This window comes from Schistocerca piceifrons, unplaced genomic scaffold (genome assembly GCF_021461385.2).
Source record: "Schistocerca piceifrons isolate TAMUIC-IGC-003096 unplaced genomic scaffold, iqSchPice1.1 HiC_scaffold_854, whole genome shotgun sequence".
NCBI lineage: Eukaryota > Metazoa > Arthropoda > Insecta > Orthoptera > Acrididae > Schistocerca > Schistocerca piceifrons.
Window position 1 is genome coordinate 70,190 of NW_025729118.1, and position 22,371 is coordinate 92,560.

The following is a 22,371-nucleotide window of genomic DNA, read 5'->3' on the forward strand; positions in this document are numbered from 1 at the left end:
CCCCAAATCCTGTATGATGTCAGTGACACTCTCTCCCCTATTTGTCTATAGTACAAAACGTGTTGTTCTTTACACTTTTTCGATGCGCTCCGTTAATCCTATCTGGTAAGGATCCCACATCAGGCAGTAGTATTCCAAGAGGACGGGCGAGAGGAGCGTAGGCAATCTCTTTAGTAGATGTGTTGCATCTCCTGCCAACAAATCGCAGTCTTTGGTCCGTCTTCCCCCACAACATTTGCTGTTTGTTCTTTCCATTTGAATTTGTTCGTAATTATTATTTCTGGGTATGCAGTTGAATTTACGGGCTTTAGATTCGATAGATTTGTCGTGCAACCGAAGTCGACCTCATTCCTTTTAATATAAAAGTCACAATGGCAACAAAACATCAGTGTTTAAAAGTCCAGATTGGACGTAGTGTAAATATTAATGATCATCGAATGCACCCAGCTATAAACCAGTTTCGGCAATTCATTTAGGTTTTCCGTAATTTGCCTAAACTGCTTGAGGTGAATGATTTTCTTTTCTTGACTGTTCATTTCATTTCATCCACCTACCTCACCAAACAGAAGACGTAAAGAGGGGGTTGGGGTAGACAACAGCCATATTAATGAAGTTAAAACGAATAAATAATTGCGATTAAATTACAGTAATCGAAGATTACTTTAGATTGTATAAAAAAAAAGACGCAGATGGTGAGGATGTGAATGATCTACATCTACATCTACATCTTCATCATGACGATGCTGTTTCTGGCAACTCCTAGGTCAGCATGCAGTAAATGATATTAAGGTAGCAATGGATGCTCGAGGACTGAAGAGCAAAACAAATGAATTGCAACGTCTTATGTCTGGAATCGAAGTGAGGGAAGGTGGGAGCCAGTTAATGGCAGATTGAGAAGTATCTGATCGATAAATCGACATCTGCACTGACGGAAAAAAATTGTATCAGCCAAAAATAATTTAGAGTAATGAAATTTCGGGAATACATTTGTCTAGATTATACACTCCTGGAAATGGAAAAAAGAACACATTGACACCGGTGTGTCAGAGCCACCATACTTGCTCCGGACACTGCGAGAGGGCTGTACAAGCAATGATCACACGCACGGCACAGCGGACACACCAGGAACCGCGGTGTTGGCCGTCGAATGGCGCTAGCTGCGCAGCATTTGTGCACCGCCGCCGTCAGTGTCAGCCAGTTTGCCGTGGCATACGGAGCTCCATCGCAGTCTTTAACACTGGTAGCATGCCGCGACAGCGTGGACGTGAACCGTATGTGCAGTTGACGGACTTTGAGCGAGAGCGTATAGTGGGCATGCGGGAGGCCGGGTGGACGTACCGGCGAATTGCTCAACACGTGGGGCGTGAGGTCTCCACAGTACATCGATGTTGTCGCCAGTGGTCGGCGGAAGGTGCACTTGCCCGTCGACCTGGGACCGGACCGCAGCGACGCACGGATGCACGCCAAGACCGTAGGATCCTACGCAGTGCCGTAGGGGACCGCACCGCCACTTCCCAGCGAATTAGGGACACTGTTGCTCCTGGGGTATCGGCGAGGACCATTCGCAACCGTCTCCATGAAGCTGGGCTACGGTCCCGCGCACCGTTAGGCCGTCTTCCGCTCACGCCCCAACATCGTGCAGCCCGCCTCCAGTGGTGTCGCGACAGGCGTGAATGGAGGGACGAATGGAGACGTGTCGTCTTCAGCGATGAGAGTCGCTTCTGCCTTGGTGCCAATGATGGTCGTATGCGTGTTTGGCGCCGTGCAGGTGAGCGCCACAATCAGGACTGCATACGACCGAGGCACACAGGGCCAACACCCGGCATCATGGTGTGGGGAGCGATCTCCTACACTGGCCGTACACCACTGGTGATCGTCGAGGGGACACTGAATAGTGCACGGTACATCCAAACCGTCATCGAACCCATCGTTCTACCATTCCTAGACCGGCAAGGGAACTTGCTGTTCCAACAGGACAATGCACGTCCGCATATATCCCGTGCCACCCAACGTGCTCTAGAAGGTGTAAGTCAACTACCCTGGCCAGCAAGGTCTCCGGATCTGTCCCCCATTGAGCATGTTTGGGACTGGATGAAGCGTCGTCTCACGCGGTCTGCACGTCCAGCACGAACGCTGGTCCAACTGAGGCGCCAGGTGGAAATGGCATGGCAAGCCGTTCCACAGGACTACATCCAGCATCTCTACGATCGTCTCCATGGGAGAATAGCAGCCTGCATTGCTGTGAAAGGTGGATATACACTGTACTAGTGCCGACATTGTGCATGCTCTGTTGCCTGTGTCTATGTGCCTGTGGTTCTGTCAGTGTGATCATGTGATGTATCTGACCCCAGGAATGTGTCAATAAAGTTTCCCCTTCCTGGGACAATGAATTCACGGTGTTCTTATTTCAATTTCCAGGAGTGTATATTTCAATGATTAACATTGCAGGATCACAGGTTAATGTAAGGGCGAGGTAAGCCGTTGCACATGTGAAATGCTGGTACTTTAATAATCTGTGTAACCGTCAGAATGTTGAATTAAAGCATGCAAACGTACATGCATTGTGTTTTACGGGCGTCTGATGTCAGTTTGTGGGATGGCGTTCCAAGCCTGTTGCACTTGGTCAATACAAGCACGGTTAACGCTGTTTGTAGATGACGCTGGAATTATTGTCCGATGATGTCACGTATGTGCTCAATTGGAAACATAGAGCAGGCGAAGGCAAAAAGGTCGACTCACTACAGAGCATGTTGGGCTCCAATAGCGATAAGAAGAAACAGTCTTAGTACATGATCAGTGACTATGCCTGTCCACACATTGACCGATAATCTGTGCTGGTGAGTTTACACAACCGTAGCGTGGAGATTCTAGTCGACCTAAACCTGGCTTTAACGACTATTAAGGGTTTCGTCTCTGATGAAACAGGCTTCATCTGCGAAAAGCACACACTGGCAACTATGTGGGAATCGACTGTAAGGTACTTTAAGAACCACTGGCTGAATGCGAAACGATGCCTTTAGTCAGCAGGATCATATAAAATTAATTGTTGGTAAGGCGGGTGCCAGGTTGAGGTTCATTAGGAGAGTCCTTAGAATATGTAGTCCAGCAACAAAGGAGGTGGCTTACAAAACACTCGTTCGACCTATGCTTGAGTATTGCTCATCAGTGCGGGATCCGTACCAGATCAGGTTGACGGAGGAGATAGAGAAGATCCAAAGAAGAGCGGCGCTTTTCGTCACAGGGTTATTTGGTAAGCGTGACAGCGTCACGGAGATGTTTAGCAAACTCGAGTGGCAGACTATGGAAAAGAGGCGCTCTGCATCGCGGTGTAGCTTGCTGTCCAGGTTTCGAGAGGGTGCGTTTCTGGATGAGGTATCGAATATATTGCTTCCCCCTACTTATACCTCCCGAGGAGATCACGAATGTAAAATTAGAGAGATTAGAGCGCGCAGGGAGGCTTTCCGGCAGTCGTTCTTCCCGCGAACCATACGCGAGTGGAACGGGAAAGGGAGGTAATGACAGTGGCACGTAAAGTGCCCTCCGCCACACACCGTTGGGTGGCTTGCGGATTATAAATGTAGATGTAGGAGTCAAAGCACTTTCTGTGGATGGCAGCAGTGTAGCTGCGTTTCCTGTATGACTCGCCTTGTAGTAGTTTGCGAAACGATCACTTCACGTGCAGTTGATCGAGTGCTGATTGCAGGAGCAAACACTGCATCCGAAAAGTCTGGAGTCCGGGTAGTTCTCCTCGGCCGTTATACTCTGGTACCAACTTCTCTGCTTCACTTAATCGTTGGAACAGTCTTGGAAACAAGGTGTGAGGCTACGCAGATATTTGGTCCTGCTGTACAACCGTTACGCTTCTCTGCTGCTTCCATTTGCTTGCTCATACACTAAAATCATTTCAGCAAGTTCCATCACCGGGTACAGCTCGATGCTATCTGGGCTGATCGAAGTCAGTACTTCAACTTGTTGCTGTTGTTGTTGTTGTTGTTGTTGTTGTTGTTGTCGTCGTCGTCTTCAGTCCTGAGACTGGTTTGATGCAGCTCTCCATGCTACTCTATCCTGGGCAAGCTTTTCCATCTCCCAGTAACTACTGCAACCTACATCTTTCTGAATCTGCTTAGTGTGTTCATCTCTTGGTCTCCCTCTAAGATTTTTACCCTCCACGCTGCCCTCCACTACTAAATTGATGATCCCTTGATGCCTCAGAACATGTCCCACCAACGGTCCCTCCTCCTAGTCAATTTGTGCCACAAATTTCTCTTCTCCCCAATCCTATTCAATACCTCCTCATTAGTCATGTGATCTACCCATCTAATCTTCAGCATTCTTCTGTAGCACCAAATTTCGAAAGCTTTTATTCTCTTCTTGTCCAAATTAGTTATCGTCCACGTTTTGCTTCCATACATGGCTACACTCCATACAAATACTTTCAGAAATGACTTCCTGACAAATCTATACTCGATGTTAACCAATTTCTCTTATTCAGAAACTCTTTCCTTGCCATTGCCAGTCTACATTTTATATCCTCTCTGCTTCGACCATCATCAGTTATTTTGCTCCCAAAATAGCAAAACTCCTTTACTACTTTAAGTGTCTCATTTCCTAATCTAATTCCCTCAGCATCACCCGATTTAATTCGACTACATTCCATTTTCCTCGTTTTGCTTTTGTTGATGTTCATCTTATACCCTCCTTTCATGACACTGTCCATTCCGTTCAACTGCTCTTCCAAGTCCATTTGCTGCCTCTGACAGAATTACAATGTCATCGGCGAACCTCAAAGTTTTTATTTCTTCTCCATGGATTTTAATACCTACTCCGAATTTTTCTTTTGTTTCCTTCACTGCTTGCTCAGTATACAGATTGAATAACATCGGGGAGAGGCTATAACCCTGTCTCACGCCCTTCCCAACCACTGCTTCCCTTTCATGCCCCTCGACTCTAATAACTGCCATCTGGTTTCTGAACAAATTGTAAATAGCCTTTCGCCCCCTGTATTTTACCCCTGCCACCTTCAGAATTTGAAAGAGTATTCCAGTCAACACTGTCAAAAGCTTTCTGTAAGTCTACAAATGCTAGAAACGTAGGTTTGCCTTTCCTTAATCTTTCTTCTAAGATAAGTCGTAGGGTCAGTATTGCCTCACGCGTTCCAATATTTCTACGGAATCCAAACTGATCTTCCCCGAGGTCGGCTTCTACCAGTTTTTCCATATACTCCTTCCACCTTTCTGCTTTGCCTTCTTTGCTTAGAACTGGGTTTCCATCTGAGCTCTTGATATTCATACAAGTGGTTCTCTTTTGTCCAAAGGTCTCTTTAATTTTCCTGTAGGCAGTATCTATCTTACCCCTAGTGAGATAAGCCTCTACATCCTTACATTTCTCCACTGTAGTTTATTGCAATACAAACACTGTACACCAGGATTGTTTATGCAAGCCATTTGCAGTGGATTAGTTGAGTTATCCCAATCACTACACCAAAGTGCTTGTCGGGCTTGCCTACCCTAAAATCTTAGCAACAACAGTAGTGGTACATGTATTCCATTGTCTGAAGTATCAGAACGGTTTTCGCTTATAATTTTCGATTCGGTCGTTTCCGGACCGGGGTCTTTTGCCACAGATTGGAACACTTAGTCTTCTCCATCATTCCTGAAAGTGTGTATCCTCGTCATTGAATCATCCTGTTGACAGTCATTTTTTCCCTCGCTCAGTACATGAATGGAACAGAACACACTCAGCCATTCACTGTACAGTAGCTTGATAAGGAAGATGTGAAAGTGTGGCTTAGTTCTCAGGCTTAGCACGTGTTGGATGAGACGGAATCTTCCTTGGTGTTCAGGCACGTTATCAATTTTCTAGCCTAGATGTAGTTCATATAGGCAACGGAAATATTTTGCAATTCGTTCTGGATTCCCACACAGATATAAAGTGACATTTTCCCACGAGCAACTGGGAGGCAACAGCCTGCTGATGAGTACGTCAGGTAATAACTTTGTTGTCGAGTCAACTGAATTTCCGTTCTCCAACACTTTGACCTTCGCCGCCACACACTCGGCAAGTGACAGCAGGCTTCAGGCTGTTCGTTGCCAGAGACCGAGAGCCGTCATCTGGTGCCGGCGACTCGCTAACAGCCGCTAACTCAGCTCTGCGTTCCGTGTGGATCGCAGCGGTACGCGGCTACGCGCTGTCGCCGTGACGAATGACGTGTAGTGTGAACCAACGAGAATCAAGCCAACAAACTAATGCAAAGTTTTTGCTCCAAAGGTTGCCCGACCTGACTCAACAATGACAACCCTTACCCTAATTATCGTTCTTATGCGTTAGGTGTGTTGGACTAGCTCTGCTCGTGATGATTTCAAAGCATTTTATTGTTAGTACTCGTCGTCTGTATGTAGCAAGGGGAAAAATACGGGAGTGACTCGTTTGCTGTACTCTGAAGGGTGTAAAGCTGCGGAAGGTGTTTCGGACAATGCAGCTGTAGTTTTGTGATAGCTGCCTTATGCCTTAGTGAATGAAAACTTTTCATGTGGGTGAACTGCCTTAGAAGTGAACGTATGTGTGTCTACGAGGCGATCAGGTAGGTCATTCATTTCGAAAAAGGACAGGAAAAATAGAGACAACTGAGGAACTGATCCTTGATTATTACCGTACCAGAACTTATGATACTGTTGATAAGTTTAACCCAGGGACGCTTCGGGAACATTTTTCCACAGAAATGACCCGTCATTTGGAGCGGACCCCCATCCCTGCTCCACCGCTTGCTCGTTCATACAGTTTCACCTGTGTCAGTTTCCGGTACTGATTGTGATACGAATTGAATAGAAATCTTGCACTTTAGCAAGTCTGGCGCCCATCTCAGTTAGGCATCCCAAGCGGCAGGTTCGACGTCCTATAGTCTACAGCAGGGGTCCCCAAACTACGGCCCGCGAGAGCCAGCAAACCGGGCCGCGTCAGCTGGCCGGACATCCCCGGTATCCGGCCCGCCGAATATTTGAGGTGGTACCTATACTGCCAACAACTGAGTTTCGAGGCCTATCGCGACCAATACACCGCAACATTGGCTCTGCTACTCGCTGCAAGACTACGTAACTAAACTTATTGTTGCTCCGCTTGAAATAACAATGCGTTGACATAGTCTACCTCTGTTACGTATTGCAGTAATATTGTTGTTAACAATGATTTTGAGATGTCGTTAACTTGGCAGGACGCTTTCGTGAAGAATGTGCATTGACATACTTTTTTGTCTGTGAAATTCGCCAGAATAAAATACGCCAGAATTTCGGTCAGGTAAGTCCACCAATCAAAATTATGTAAGTAAAAAAAAAATCTTAGTTCGTTTCAGTGCTAGTTATTCCCACAGCCTTAGATTTTTGCGATTTCATCTTTCCTTTAGCCTTACATTACCGTGACCATGGAGTGCTAGGGTGCTTTAATCCCACTAGGTAGATCTTGGCCCTTATGACGTCGTGGAGGAGTCAATGTGGCCCGCGGACTAAAAAGTTCGGAGACCCCTGGTCTACAGAAATTTCCGAGTTGCTTGGCGCCCCAAGCAACGGCTTGTGTCGTTTGAGCCTTCAGCCGTACAGTAACTGCGGTTTAGCACTTGCAACCGTCCGTGAATCCCAATTATTGCAAACTCTGTGCTAATTGTGTACCACATCAACTGAAGGACGGACAAAGAAGAACTTTTTGGCAAGAGAGACCACAACGATCGATTGTTTTGACCATAATTTAGTTATTCTGCTAAACCATATTTATTCTAACGGAATAAACAATTTCGTCCACCTTCGGTAATTCTCAGATCGCAAAATAATAGCCGTGTTTCTCTGCATGTCCATCTTTTTAGAGACGGTTACGGGACTCGGATCTTCGATACAGCAAGTCAAATCAAACACCTTTCAGCTGTCTAGTTTCCAAACTTATTTTGTTTGGCTACCAGTTTCGGCGGTTTACACCTTATCTTCAGGCCACTGACCGACGTTTAGGAAGATTCCACCTCGGTTCTGGTCAAAACAGGGGCCAGCAGTACTGACTGGTATTAGTAGATTTCTGCTTGCTATAGCAATCACTTATACCATCGCCTGTCGACTGTTTTGACCGGAACCAAGGTGGAATATTCCTACACGTCGATCAGGGGCCTGATGAAGGCCTAGTAAAACGCCGCAATTCGTAGCCACACAAAATAAGTTTGGAAACTAGATGGCTGAAAGCTGTTTGTTTTGACATCCTGTAATCCGTGTTTCAGTCCAACCACTATGGGAATCACGTTGCGGATCAATCCTACCAAATAGCGTATGAAGATAACAGCGGAAACTCTGCCGAAAACAGTGCGGCTGCGATTCCAGCATACCCTGGTGGCTGGAAGAGAATAGTAACAGCTTCGCGTATGTACACAAACACGAAACGGACTTGAGCTTCGTTGAAAGACAGTTTCAGTTCGTTTATGAGTTCAAAATAGCTGGTAGAAGAGTCATTTGTGCCGTACATGGATGCAGTGATTACCGGCAACGGAATAACCCGAAAGATTCCGGGGAATGAACAAACTCGAGCATGAACATAAATTGGAGGTTAGAGTTTCTCAGTGAGTTAATTTTACTCACTTGTCAGTATAATTTAGGACGTTATTATTTGTAACTTTATTTTTGTTATTTTTAGATGTAAACAATGGTTATTCGCAATAGAAGAGCAGATCTTTATGAAATATTTAGAAAAGATGGGCCAGAGCTTTTAAGTAGGAGTCAGACTATTTTGTAGGGATGGAATTCAGAAATAAGAATTTATTAAGTTAGCGGTAACTATTGCTTTTAAAACAATAAAGCAGCTTTATTTTTACGTCTATTGAATGATCTGTTACATAATTGCTGACATGCACAACCTTTTTTCCTCCTCGTTTCAGTATTTGGCCTGGCTCTGTTCCTTTAGTTTTGTCGACACAGAGGAAACTATTTTCAGACCAAGCCCAAAGAAAATACAGAGAGAAAAGGAAGTGACCAGTAAAAACCAGCCGCCGACATCCGAACTGAAGTGGACGATAAAGTGAGCTCTTGAAGTAATGAGGTGCAACAGTAGCAAAAGAAATGTTTGTCATGACGTGGTAGACAGAGGCTTATCAACCTGCAGGAAATTATTAAAAACAGAAATCTAATTGAGGAACGGGCAAAATTCTTTTCTCCTTCAGTCTATAGATTATACGAGTCTTTTCAGTAATTTTCTGTTTGAAAGCATTCATGGAGTTCGAAACAAATCTGTCCATACAGTGAGGAATCAGTGTGCTGCTGCAGAGGGTGTTTGTGCAAATTGTTTCCTCTTATTGGCCAGCACATATTCTACGATGCTTATTGAAGTATAATGTAAATAAAATACACAACTCATCTGCATCACGGGTATCAAAACAGAATGTCAAGTTGGAGAAAATTATGCACATGTGATCAGATAACTTCTGTAAGACGTCATGAGTAAATAGTGATATACTCTATCACATCGCGTTCCCTGACAAAATTGTTTATTCCGCAGCTAAAAAATTCCTTTATGTCAAAATTTCCAACCTGTTGTTGTTGTTGTTATCTTCAGTCCTGAGACTGGTTTGATGCAGCTCTCCACGCTACTCTATCCTGTGCAAGCTTTATCTCCCAGTACCTACTGCAACATACATCCTTCTGAATCTGCTTAATGTATTCATCTCTTGGTCTCCCTATACGATTTTTACCCTCCACGCTGGCCTCCAATACTAAATTCGTGATCCCTTGATGCCTCAGAACATGTCCTACTAACCGATCCCTTCTTTTAGTCAAGTTGTGTCACAAACTACTCTTCTCCCCAATCCTATTCAATACCTCATTAATTATGTGATCTACCCATCTAATCTTCAGCATTCTTCTGTAGCACCACATTTCGAAACCTTCTACTCTCTTCTTGTCCAAACTATTTATCGTCCATGTTTCACATCCATACACGGCTACACTCCATACAAATACTTTCAGAAACGACTTCCTGACGCGTAAATCTACACTCTATGTTAAATTTCTCTTCTTCAGAAACGCTTTCCTTGCCATTGCCAGTCTACATTTTATATCCTCTCTAATTCTTCTATAATCAGTTATTTTGCTCCCCAAATAGCAAAACTCCTTTACTACTTTTAGTGTCTCATCTCCCTCAGCATCATCCGACTTTATTCGACTACATTCCATAATCCTCGTTTTGCTTTTGTTGATGTTCATCTTATACCCTCCTTTCAAGACACTGTCCATTCCGCTCAACTGCACTTCCAACTCCTTTGCTGTCTCAGACAGAATTACAATGTCATCGGCGAACCTCACAGTTTTTATTTGTTCTTCATGGATTTTAATACCTACTCTGAATTTTTCTTTTGTTTTCTTTACTGCTTGCTCAATATACAGATTGAATAACATCGGGTATAGGCTACAACCCTGTCTCGCTCCCTTCCCAACCACTGCTTCCCTTTCATGCACCTCAACTCTTATAACTGCCACTTGGTTTCTGTACAAATTATAAATAGTTTTTCGCTCCCTGTATTTTACCCCTGCCACCTTCAGAATTTGAAAGAGAGTATTCCAGTCAACATTGTCAAAAGCTTTCTCTAAGTCTACAAATGCTAGAAACGTAGGTTTGCCTTTCCTTAATCCAGCTTCTAAGATAAGTCGTAGGGTCAGTATTGCCTCACGTGTTCCAATACTCTTACGGAATCCAAACTGATCTTTCCCGAGGTTGGCTTCTACTAGTTTTTCCATTCGTCTGTAAAGAATTCGCGTTAGTATTTTGCAGTCGTGACTTATTAAACTGATAGTTCGGTAATTTTCACATCTGTCAACACCTGCTTTCTTTGGGATTGGAATTATTATATTCTTCTTGAAGTCTGAGGGTATTTCGCCTGTTTCATATATCTTGCTCACCAGATGGTAGAGTTTCGTCAGGACTGGCTCTCCCAAGGCTGTCAGTAGTTCTAATGGAATGTTGTCTAATCCGGGGGCCTTGTTTCGACTCAGGTCTTTCAGTGCTCTGTCAAACTCTTCACGCAGTGTCATATCTCCCACTTCATCTTCATCTACATCCTCTTCCATTTCCATAATATTGTCCTCAAGTACATCGCCCTTGTATAAACCCTCTACATACTCCTTCCACCTTTCTGCTTTCCCTTCTTTGCTTAGAACTGGGTTTCCATCTGAGCTCTTGATATTCATACAGGTGGTTCTCTTTTGTCCAAAGGTCTCTTTAATTTTCCTGTAGGCAGTATCTATCTCACCCCTAGTGATATGCGCCTCTACATCCATACATTTGTCCTGCAGCCATCCCTGCTTAGCCATTTTGCTCTTCCTGTCGATCTCATTTTTGAGACGTTTGTATTCCTTTTTGCCTCCTTCATTTACTGCATTTTTATATTTTCTACTTTCATCAATTAAATTCAATACTTCTTCTGTTACCCAAGGATTTCTACTAGCCCTCGTCTTTTTACCTACTCGATCCCCTGCTGCCTTCACTACTTCATCCCTCAAAGCTACCCATTGTTCTTCTACTGTATTTCTTTCCCCCATTCCTGTCAATTGTTCCCTTATGCTCCCTGAAACTCTGTACAACCTCTGGTTTAGTCAGTTTATTCAGATCCCATCTCATTAAATTCCCACCTTTTTGCAGTTTCTTCAGTTTTAATCTGCAGGTCATAACCAATAGATTGTGGTCAGGGTCCACATCTGCCCCTTGAAATGTCTTACAATTTAAAACCTGGTTCCTAAATCTCTGTTTTACCATTATGTAATCTATCTGAAACCTGTCAGTATCTCCAGGCTTCTTCCATGTATACAACCTTCTTTTATGATTATTGAACCAAGTGTTAACTATGATAAAGTTGTGCTCTGTGCAAAATTCTACCAGGCGGCTTCCTCTTCCATTTCATACCCCCAATCCATATTCACCTACTACGTTTCCTTCTCTCCCTTTTCCTACTACCGAATTCCAGTCACCCATGACTATTAAATTTTCGTCTCCCTTCACTATCTGAATAATTTCTTTTATTTCATCATACATTTCTTCAATTTCTTCGTCATCTGCGGAGCTAGTTGGCATATAAACTTGTACTACTGTAGTAGGCGTGGGCTTCGTGTGTATCTTGGCCACAATAATGCGTTCACTATGCTGTTTGTAGTAGCTTACCCGCATTCCTATTTTCCTATTCATTATTAAACCTACTCCTGCATTACCCCTATTTGATTTTGTGTTTATAACCCTGTAGTCACCTGACCAGAAATCTTGTTCCTCCTGCCACCGAACTTCACTAATTCCCACTATATCTAACTTTAACCTATCCATTTCCCTTTTAAAATTTTCTAACCTACCTGCCCGATTAAATGATCTGACATTCCACGCTCCGATCCGCAGAACACCAGTTTTCTTTCTCCTGATAATGACATCCTCTTGAGTAGTCCCCGCCCGGAGATCCGAATGGGGGACTATTTTGCCTCCGGAATATTTTACCCAAGAGGACGCCATCGTCATTTAACCATACAGTAAAGCTGCATGCCCTCGGGAATAATTACGGCTGTAGTTTCCCCTTGCTTTCAACCGTTCGCAGTACCGGCACAGCAAGGCCGTTTTGGTTAGTGTTGCAAGGCCAGTTCAGTCAACCATCCAGACTATTGCCCCTGTAAGTACTGAAAAGGCTGCTGCCCCTCTTCGGGAACCACACGTTTGTCTGGCCTCTCACCAGATACCCTTCCGATGTGGTTGCACCTACGGTACGGCTATCTGTATCGCTGAGGCACCCAAGCCTCCCCACCAACGGCAAGGTCCATGGTTCATGGGGGGGATTTCCAACCTATGGTTCAGTGAATGTCTTCACACACCCATCACTTTACGTAGGAGAGCCAAATACATAACATATCGTACTCTTATTACACGGAAGGTATTACATGCTAGACAGACGATAAAAATATTATTGTTATTTCGAACCGCTAGGTGTCGTGGTTTGTGTGCTGTCTTGTACAAAACTAATGCGTTCTTGCGAAAGTTTCCGCTATTATCTTAATACGCTATTTGGTGCCAGCTAAGTCGTCTACTCATCGCAAAAAATTTGTTTTTCTATGGCACCACAACCGATCCGATGTATAACTCCATCATCTGGAAGTAACAATACTATTCCTCAAAGTATTAAAAAAGCCATACAGCGTTGCTTGGTTTGCAAACGAAAGAACGCGTGAGCCTTTAAGAGTCTCCGTTAAAGACGAGCAACGCTTTGTTGCAATGAGGAAAGAGTGGGGCAAAATGTTGATCAACACCTGAAGGTTTTCTTCCTCTCTCGGGAACCGCCGACACTCCGCGCCGTTTTCTGCCAGGGATAGCCGGCTTTGCGAAGCGCACCTCGCTGTCGAATTCTGACTGTACTATAGTGTTACAACGCGAAGATATGCCGTGGCTAGCCCACTGGTCCCGTAGCGGTTCAAATCCCCGTCCGGGCGCGCGGAGTTAGCTTTCCCTATTCAGCGGTTTCTAAACTTTTTTGACAACTGAACACTTTTTTGGTAAGTATTTTACGGGGCCCTAAAATAGACAAAACCTGGTTTTATGTTTCTTCTTTAATTATAAGCCTTTCATAACGTCATACAAAATTAGTTACTTTATACACTACTGACTTTTACAAGAATATACAAAATACACAGTAATGCAGTATGTGATTCTATCGTAAATTTATAAAATTGCTTCCATTTAATGGGAAGTATGAAGTTTTTTCTTTTATTTTTGAACAACTGTTTAATGTAAGGTTTGATAGAAGAGAGTGAAAACTTATGTCAGGTTCAGCATCCAATCTATTGCAGTATTTTGCCTTTGTGCCGGCATATACTGAGAATTCTGTTTCGCGGAAGTATGTTGTTCGGGATGGGAGATGGAGAACCTATGGGGCAAGTTGTGGATATTCATCAAGAACCACACACCAAAAATCAATTGATTTCATGCTCGAATTTGACGTCATTTCTTAAAGGAATACAGAGGATTCATTTCCTGACTTCTGTGAATTAGGTATAAAAGGAATCAGAAACCATAAGTTCATTTTCAGTTTTGTAAACTGCTCTTCAGGAAAATAGTCTCAAAAGATGCATGCAATTCATGCAGACATTTGACTAGATCTTCTAACATTTAGGTCTGTAAAGTTTCCGCCTCACCAACGAACACATTCAGTGTGAAAAAGATTTCTAGTTCTTTCTTGCCAACACAGACGATCCAAAGATTTATTTTTAATGCGTTTATTTTGTTGCTGGTATTGAAAACTGTTGAAAGTTTGCCTTGTAAAATTCATTAATTTTTCAAACATATCTGCCGAAATAGTCTAGCAAAATAGCTAGTCTGAACAACCATGTCACATCGCTCAAACAGTCTCTTAATTTAAAAGAAATGGTGATTAAAGGTTGTAATTCAGCTCTTCGATTAATCTTGTTACGGGATTACCTAGAGATAACCATCAAACCTCGGTGTGGGGCAGTAGCTCCCACAATATTAACACAACATTGATAACAGTCGGCCCTGATAAGTACGTGATTTAAAGTAACTGATTAGTTTCACTGCATCAAGAAAGAGTATTAGATTTGACGGCATCTTCTTTATCGAGGGTACTTATCTACGCAGAATACAATGGCTGGAACTACAGTATGGCCCTTTATCTTTATTGTTCCTGCTGTTTTACCAGTCATTGCCTTGGCCCCATCTGTATCAATATCCACGCAATCGTTCCAATCGAGATGGTTTATTTCAAGAAAAGTTAATCACATTACAAATTTCGTTCGTGATAGTGTCAGCTATAGTCTTAGTTAGCATCAATGCGCACACAAGCAAGTCATCTTTGAGTGAATGTTTGTATGGTTACTTTACAATCATCATCATCAAATCATCATCATCAAATCATCATCATCAAATCATCATCATCAAATCATCATCATCAAATCATCATCATCAAATCATCATCATCAAATCATCATCATCAAATCATCATCATCAAATCATCATCATCAAATCATCATCATCAAATCATCATCATCAAATCATCATCATCAAATCATCATCATCAAATCATCATCATCAAATCATCATCATCTAATCATCATCATCTAATCATCATCATCTAATCATCATCATCTAATCATCATAATCTCCATCATCTAATCATCATAATCTCCATCATCTAATCATCATAATCTCCATCATCTAATCATCATAATCTCCATCATCATAATCATCATCATCTAATCATCATAATCTCATCATCTAATCATCATAATCTCATCATCTAATCATCATAATCTCATCATCTAATCATCATAATCTCATCATCTAATCATCATAATCTCATCATCTAATCATCATAATCTCATCATCTAATCATCATAATCTCATCATCTAATCATCATAATCTCATCATAATCTCATCATCATAATATCATCATAATCTCATCATCATCATAATCTAATCATCATCATCATAATCATAATCTAATCATCATCATCATAATCATAATCTAATCATCATCATCATCATAATCTAATCATCATCATCATCATAATCTAATCATCATCATCATCATAATCTAATCATCATCATCATCATAATCTAATCATCATCATAATCATAATCTAATCATCATCATCATAATCATCATCAAGATGGCCAGTCTAGCAACACAGACTGACTCACCCATTTGCAAGACGAATTTGTTGCGTTGAAAGCGACCAACTAGTTCTTGTTTCATATAGCCTGCGAGATCGTTAATTCGATGCAAAACAGTGCCATTGGGGAGTAGCTCTGTAGAAAGATGCTTTGCAGATTTTTCATCGAATATACAGTGTGTTATGTCTACATCAACATCTACATGGATATTCGGCAAATCACATGTAAGTGCCTAGCAGAGGGTTCAAACCACCTTAACAATAGTTCTCTATTATTCCAATCTCGTACAGTGCGCGTAGAAAACGAACACTTATATCATTCTGTGCGACTCATTTCCCGTCTTTTATTATGATGATCGTGTCTCCCTATGCAGGTCGGCGTCAACAAAATATTTTCTCATTCGGAGGAGAAAGTTGGTGATTGAAATTTCGTGAGAAGATTCTGCCACAACGAAAAACGCCTTTGTTTTAATGATGTCCATCCCAAATCCTGTATCATTTCAGTGATACTCTCTCCCCTATTTCACGATAATAGAAAACGTGCTGCCCTTCGTTGAACTTTTTCGACGTACTCCGTCAATCCTATCTGGTAAGGATCCCACACCGCGCAGCAATATTCTAAAAGAAGATGGACAAGCGTAGTGTAGGCAGGCTCTTTTAAATAGATCTGTTACATTTTCTAAGTGCTCTGCCAATAAAACGCAGTCTTTGGTTAGCCTTCCCCATAACATTTTCTCTGTGTTCTTTCCAATTTAAGATGTTCGTAATTGTAATTCCTACGTATTTAGTTGAATTTACGACCTTTAGATTTGACTTATTTATCGTGTGACCTAAATTTTACTCATTCCTTTTAGCACTCATGTGGATGATCTCTCACTTTTCGTTATTTAGAGTCAACTGCCAATTTTTGCATCATACAGATATCTTTTCTAAATCGTTTTGCAATTTCTTTTGTTCTTCTGATGACTTTACTAGTCGATAAATGACGGCATCATCTGCAAAGAACCTTCGACGGCTGCTCAGATTGTCTCCTAAATCGTTTATATAGATGAGGAACAGCAAAGGGCCTATAACACTACTTTTGGGAACGCCAGAAATCACATTTGTTTTAATCGATGACTTTCCATCAGTTGTTATGAACTGTGACTTCCCCGACAGGAAATCACAAATCCAATCACATAACTGCAACGATATTTCTTAAGAATGCAATTTCACTACGAGTCACTTGTGTGGTACAGGGTAAAAAGCTTTCTGGAAATCTAGGAATACGGAATCAAATTGAAATCCTTGTCAGTAGCACTCAACACTTCATGTTAATAAAGAGCTAGTCGTGTTTCACAAGAAGAATGTTTTGTAAACCAGTGTTGACTGTGTGTCAATATACCGTTCTATTCGAGGTAATTCGTAATGTTCGAAAACAGTGTGTGTTCCAAAACCCTGCTGCATATCGATGTTAATCAAAGGGTCAATAATTTAGTGGATTACTCCTACTACCTTTCTTGAATATTTGTATGACCTGTGGAACTTTCCAATCTTTCGGTACGAATCTTTCGTCGAGTGAACGGTTGTATATGATTGTCAAGTATGGAGCTATTGTATCATCATACACTGAAAGGAACCTATCTGATACACAGTCTGGACCGGAAGACTTTCTTTTGTTACGTGATTTAAGGTGCTTCACTACTACGAGCATATCTACTTCTACTTTACTCATGTTGGCAGCTGTTCTCGATGCGAATTCTGGAATATTTACTTCGTCTTTTTGGGCGAAGGAATTTCGAAAGGCTGTGTTCAGTAACTCTGCTTTGGCAGCTCTGTCGTCGATAGTATTTCAACTGCTATCGCGCAGAGAAGACATTGATTGCGTCTTACCGCTAGCATACTTTACGTAAGACCAGAATCTCTCTACATTTTCTGCCTGGTTTTGAGACAAAGTCTCGTTGTGGAAGCTATTGTAAGCATCTTGCATTGAGGTCCGCGTTAAATTTTCGAGAGTCTGTAAAAGATCGCCAATCTTGGAGATTTAGTGTCCGTTTAAATTTGGCATTTTTTTCGTTTCTGAAAGAGTGCTTTGACCAGTTTTGGTACTTAGGAGAACCAGCTCCGTCCTTTGTTAATTTATATGGTATAAATCTTTCAGCTGCTACTGATGTTATTTCTTTGAATTCAAGAAACATCTGATCTACACTTACATTGTTAATTTGGAAGGAGTCTCTCAGGAAGGCGTCAAGTGAATGTGTTCAAATTGGTTCAAATGGCTCTGAGCACTATGGGACTTAACTACTGAGGTCATCAGTCCCCTAGAGCTTAGAACTACTTAAACCCAACCAACCTAAAGACAGCACACACATCCATGCCCGAGGCAGGATTCGAACCTGCGACCGTAGCGGTCACGCGGTTCCAAACTGACGCGCTTAGAACCGCACGGCCACACCGGCCGGCCAAATGAATGTGTGTCTGCTTTTTTGTATAGGTATATTTTTTCGTTTATGTTTGGAGGATTTGGTGGGTACAATATGTAATCTCACTACGACAACCCTGTGTTCACTAATCCCTGTATCCGTTTTCATGCTAGTTATTACTCAGGATTCAAAAAATGGTTCAAATGGCTCTGAGCACTATGGCAGTCAACATCGGAGGTCATCAGTCCCCTAGAACGAAGAACCACTTAAAACTAACTAACCTAAGGACATCACATACATCTATGCCCGAGGCAGGATTCGAACCTGCGACCGTAGCGGCCGCGCGGTTCCGGACTGAAGTTCCTAGAACCGCTCGGCCACACTGGCCGGCTACTCAGGATTGTTTGTTGCGAAGAGGTCAAGTATGTTTCCACAACTGTTTGCTATTTGCGTGGGCTCATGCACTAACTGCTTGAAACAATTTTCAGAGAATGCGTTTAGGACCATTTCGGACAATGTTTTATGCGTACCTGCGGATTTAACTATGCATTTTCGCCAACATGTCGGGGGTAAATTATAGTAATCACCAACTATCACTGTATAAGTCGGGTAGGTGTTTGAATCAAATTCAAGTTTTCTTTCGGCAACTGTATCATCTGAATTGAGAGGTCGGTAAAAGGATCCAGTTATTTTATTCCGGTTGCCAAGAATGACCTCTGCCCATACTAACTCACAGGAATTATCTACTTCAGTTTAGCGACAGTATAAACTACTTCGAACAGCAACAAACATGCCACCCCCAGCGGCAACTGTGTTTAGCCTATCCTTTCGGAATACAGATTTTTCGCAGTAATTTCGGCTAAACTCATCTCTGGCTTTGGCCAGCTTTCAGTGCATATAGCGATTTGAGCATCAGTGCCTGGAGCTCTAGTACTTTCCCAACACAGCTACGACAGTTTGCACCTGTTGTACTGATGGTTCCTGTATCTATGTTCTTCCTGTGTTCGGCCTGCACCCTTTGAGACTGAAGCCCTTTTTGTGTTTTCCCGAGACGCTCTAACCTAAGAATCCTTCCAGTCCACGCCACACAGCCCCTGCTACCCGTGTAGCCGTCTCCTGCGTATAGTGGACACCTGACCTATTCAGCGGGACCCAAAACCCAACCATCCTTTGGCGCAAGGCGAGAAATCTGCAGCCTACACGGTCGCAGAACCGTCTGAGCCTCTGATTCAGACCCTCCACTCGGATCTGCACCAGAGATCCTGTACACTATGCCACAAATGAAATGGTGAGTTCTGCTTTCATCTCGCAAGCAAGATGGGCAGCCGTTACCACTTCTGTTAACCACTCGAAACCAGAGGGGGATCTCTTGCGATCCAAAGCGACACTCATCACTGGTACCAACGTGAGCCACAATCTGCAGCTGGCTGCACCCTGTGCTCTTCATGGCATCTGGAAGGACCTGTTGCACGTCTGTGATGACTCCACCTGGTATGCACAGAGAGTGCACGTTGGCTTTCTTCCCATTCATGGCAGCCATGTTCCTAAGGGGGGCGCCATAACCCACCTAACATGGAGCTCCCAACTACCAATAATTCCACCCCTCTGCGATTGCCTGGATCTTTCAGGCTGAGTGGTTTACTCTGAAACATGACAGGCGACGGCATCTGGCTGAGCGAGTGTCAGCCACAGACAGCGCCTGTAACCTGTTTGTCAGACAAACCGGGGAGGCCTTACCTGAAGTCCCCTGGGAAGCCTTTCGCGGCAAGCCACGCCCCAAAGCGACCTGCCAGCCTATCACGGGTGAAGGGTCAGCTTCAGTGCGAGCAGTAACTGGGCTGTCCACCGTTTAGGACGGATCGGAGGATTCTGACGTGCCGGACATCTGTTGGATCCCTACAGCTGGCCCACAGCAGTGGTGCCCATCCACTGCAGCCTCAAGCTGTGTAACTGAAGACATCACAGCCTGGAGCTGAGAGCGAAGTGTCGCCAACTAGGCTGGTATCCGCGCACATCATCACAGTCTGTATCCATGCTAAAGACCAGGAGTCTTTAAATTTTTTAGTCCGCGGGCCACATTGACTCCTCCACGAAGTCCTAAGGGCCAAGATCTACCTAGTGGGATTAAAGCACCCTAGCACTCCATGATCACCGTAATGTAAGGCTAAAGGAAAGATGAAACCGCGAAAATGTAAGGTTGTGGAAATAGCTAGCACTGAAACGAACTACGATTTTTATTTAATTATATAATTTTGATTGGTGGACGTACCTGACCGAAATTCTGGCGTATTTTATTCTGGCGAATTTCACTGACAAAAAAGTATGTCACTGCACATTCTGTATGTATTTTATAACGTAATCAAAAGAAAGTGAAGCCTTGCTTAAGAAGCATCTTCCATAATGATTGATTACTAAGGCTAGTCGCCGAAGTGGCGTCCATTTGAAAGACTTGCACCACACTTTTGAATAGAATAAAATGCAAAGAATTTTTTTACTTGAAATGTTTTCGCCAACCTTTTTTTTTTCACTATCGCACGGAGAATGATGTGTCTGTTTATTGTGGACAGCCGCAAGTTTAAGCATGAGCTTCCGCTTTGTAAGGATAGAGCTCCGACAATGTCGCGGTGCCTTGGTCGCGATAGGCCTCCAAACTCAGTTGTTGGCAGTATAGGGCATCATCATCAGTTATCTGCCGTATTAGCAGGTCGTTTGCCTCTCCATTTTCTGCGATCCATTGCTTCCTTCTTAAGGCTGCTGTATGTTGTACCGTCCATCATGTCATCCAGTATCTGGAACCTCTTCCATCATCGCTTCCTTTTCCCTTCTACATAACAGTAAAGGCGCCACCTCAAATATTTGGCGGGCCGGATATCGGGGCTGTCCGGCCAGCTAACGCGGGCCGTAGTTTGGAGACCCCTGATCAAGACCATGGAAAACTTCGTTACTCAGAAAAGCGGACAGTCAAGACGTGGAGCAGAGCTCTCTGGTAGACCCTGCCGAAAACGCAAGAACCGTGTCTAATAAAATAGATTAATATGTGGAGATATGGAACACTGAACTACCGAAGCACTCACCTGAGACTAAATAATTCGCTATCCATTTGGAACTTGTAATATGACACAAAATCGGTTTACTTTCAGACGCAGAAAGCTACGAGAACTGTGTCTATTAGATATTAAATTAACACACCGAAACTCAAGAAACTAAGCTATCAAAGCACGCAGACGAAATTATACAATTCGCTCCTAGTTAGGAACTCGTAGAAGTCACAAAATCTGTCGATTTCCTGTTGTTGCTTGTGTGTGCGTGGTTGCTGCTGCCAGATGGTTTCATTGACTTGTCAGTGATAACGCGCACTTAGCCCGCTTGCGCAGCGCGATAGCTGACCAAATACGATGACTCCGTGGCTTTTTAATTCACAGTTTGAGTCACATACTTTATAGATTTTTGACTTCCTAATAATAGTTTTTTCTAATGTATGAAAGATTCTTCATTCTTTTTCTTGCAATCGAGAATTACAGTTTCTCAATGTGAACGCATCTTAGCAGGTACCATGAAAATATACCACGGAAATACTCTGGAGTAACTTTCTACATAATATGTCAAGAGGAAAAGAGTAGAGCTGTGAGAATTGAAAAATCTGAGATTGATGTAAGATTTGTCGTATTTTCTTTTCTTTACCGTTGGAGGGTCGTTAGATATCTTACTGCTTGGAGCCACAGAGCTTGAAGTCGTTACATCATATTCTTGAATCTCGTAGTCTTTATCGACAATATTTGAGGTGGATGCCGTATCTTCCGGGTGAACCATCTTAGAACTTTCGATGCAAGATTTTCTTGCGATACCTTTAAACCAATTCTCCATTCTATCTTTTAAAATCAACAGTTTAATTTTACAATATGACAGACACAGAATAATATCGCCACAAGGTACTGAAATTTACAAGTGCGGTCCTGGAGCGGTGCAGTGTGCACGTATTCGCCGCGCCGAACTGGACTGCTTGTTGCAATCGCGAAACACTGGTTCCTACTGTGTACTGCGCGGCGCGTGTTTACAGACCGAGGTGACAAAAGTCACGGGATAGCGACACGCACATGTACAGATGGCGTTAGTATCGCGTACACAAGGTATAAAAAAAAAGCCGTGCACTCGTGGATCTGTTATTCCTAGTGACGTCATTCCTGTGAAAAAGGTTCCAACGTGAATATGACCGCACGCTGGAATTAACAGACTTTCAACGAGGAATGGTAGTTAGAGGTAGACGCATGGGACATTCCACCTCGTAAATCGTTCGGAAATCAAT

General features: G+C 43.0%; 1 protein-coding gene across 1 annotated transcript in view; it reads right to left on the reverse strand.

Moving 5' to 3' along the window:
- Positions 1–21,878, reverse strand: part of LOC124771007 (solute carrier family 22 member 6-like) — a gene marked incomplete at its 3' end in the record, with an annotated part of 85,725 nt that extends 63,847 nt beyond the window's left edge. Inside the window, exon 1 of the mRNA XM_047249265.1 lies at positions 21,750–21,878. Coding sequence (XP_047105221.1) covers positions 21,750–21,878 — 129 coding nt within the window. The remainder of the gene's footprint in view (positions 1–21,749) is intronic.
- Positions 21,879–22,371: the final 493 nt, after the last annotated feature.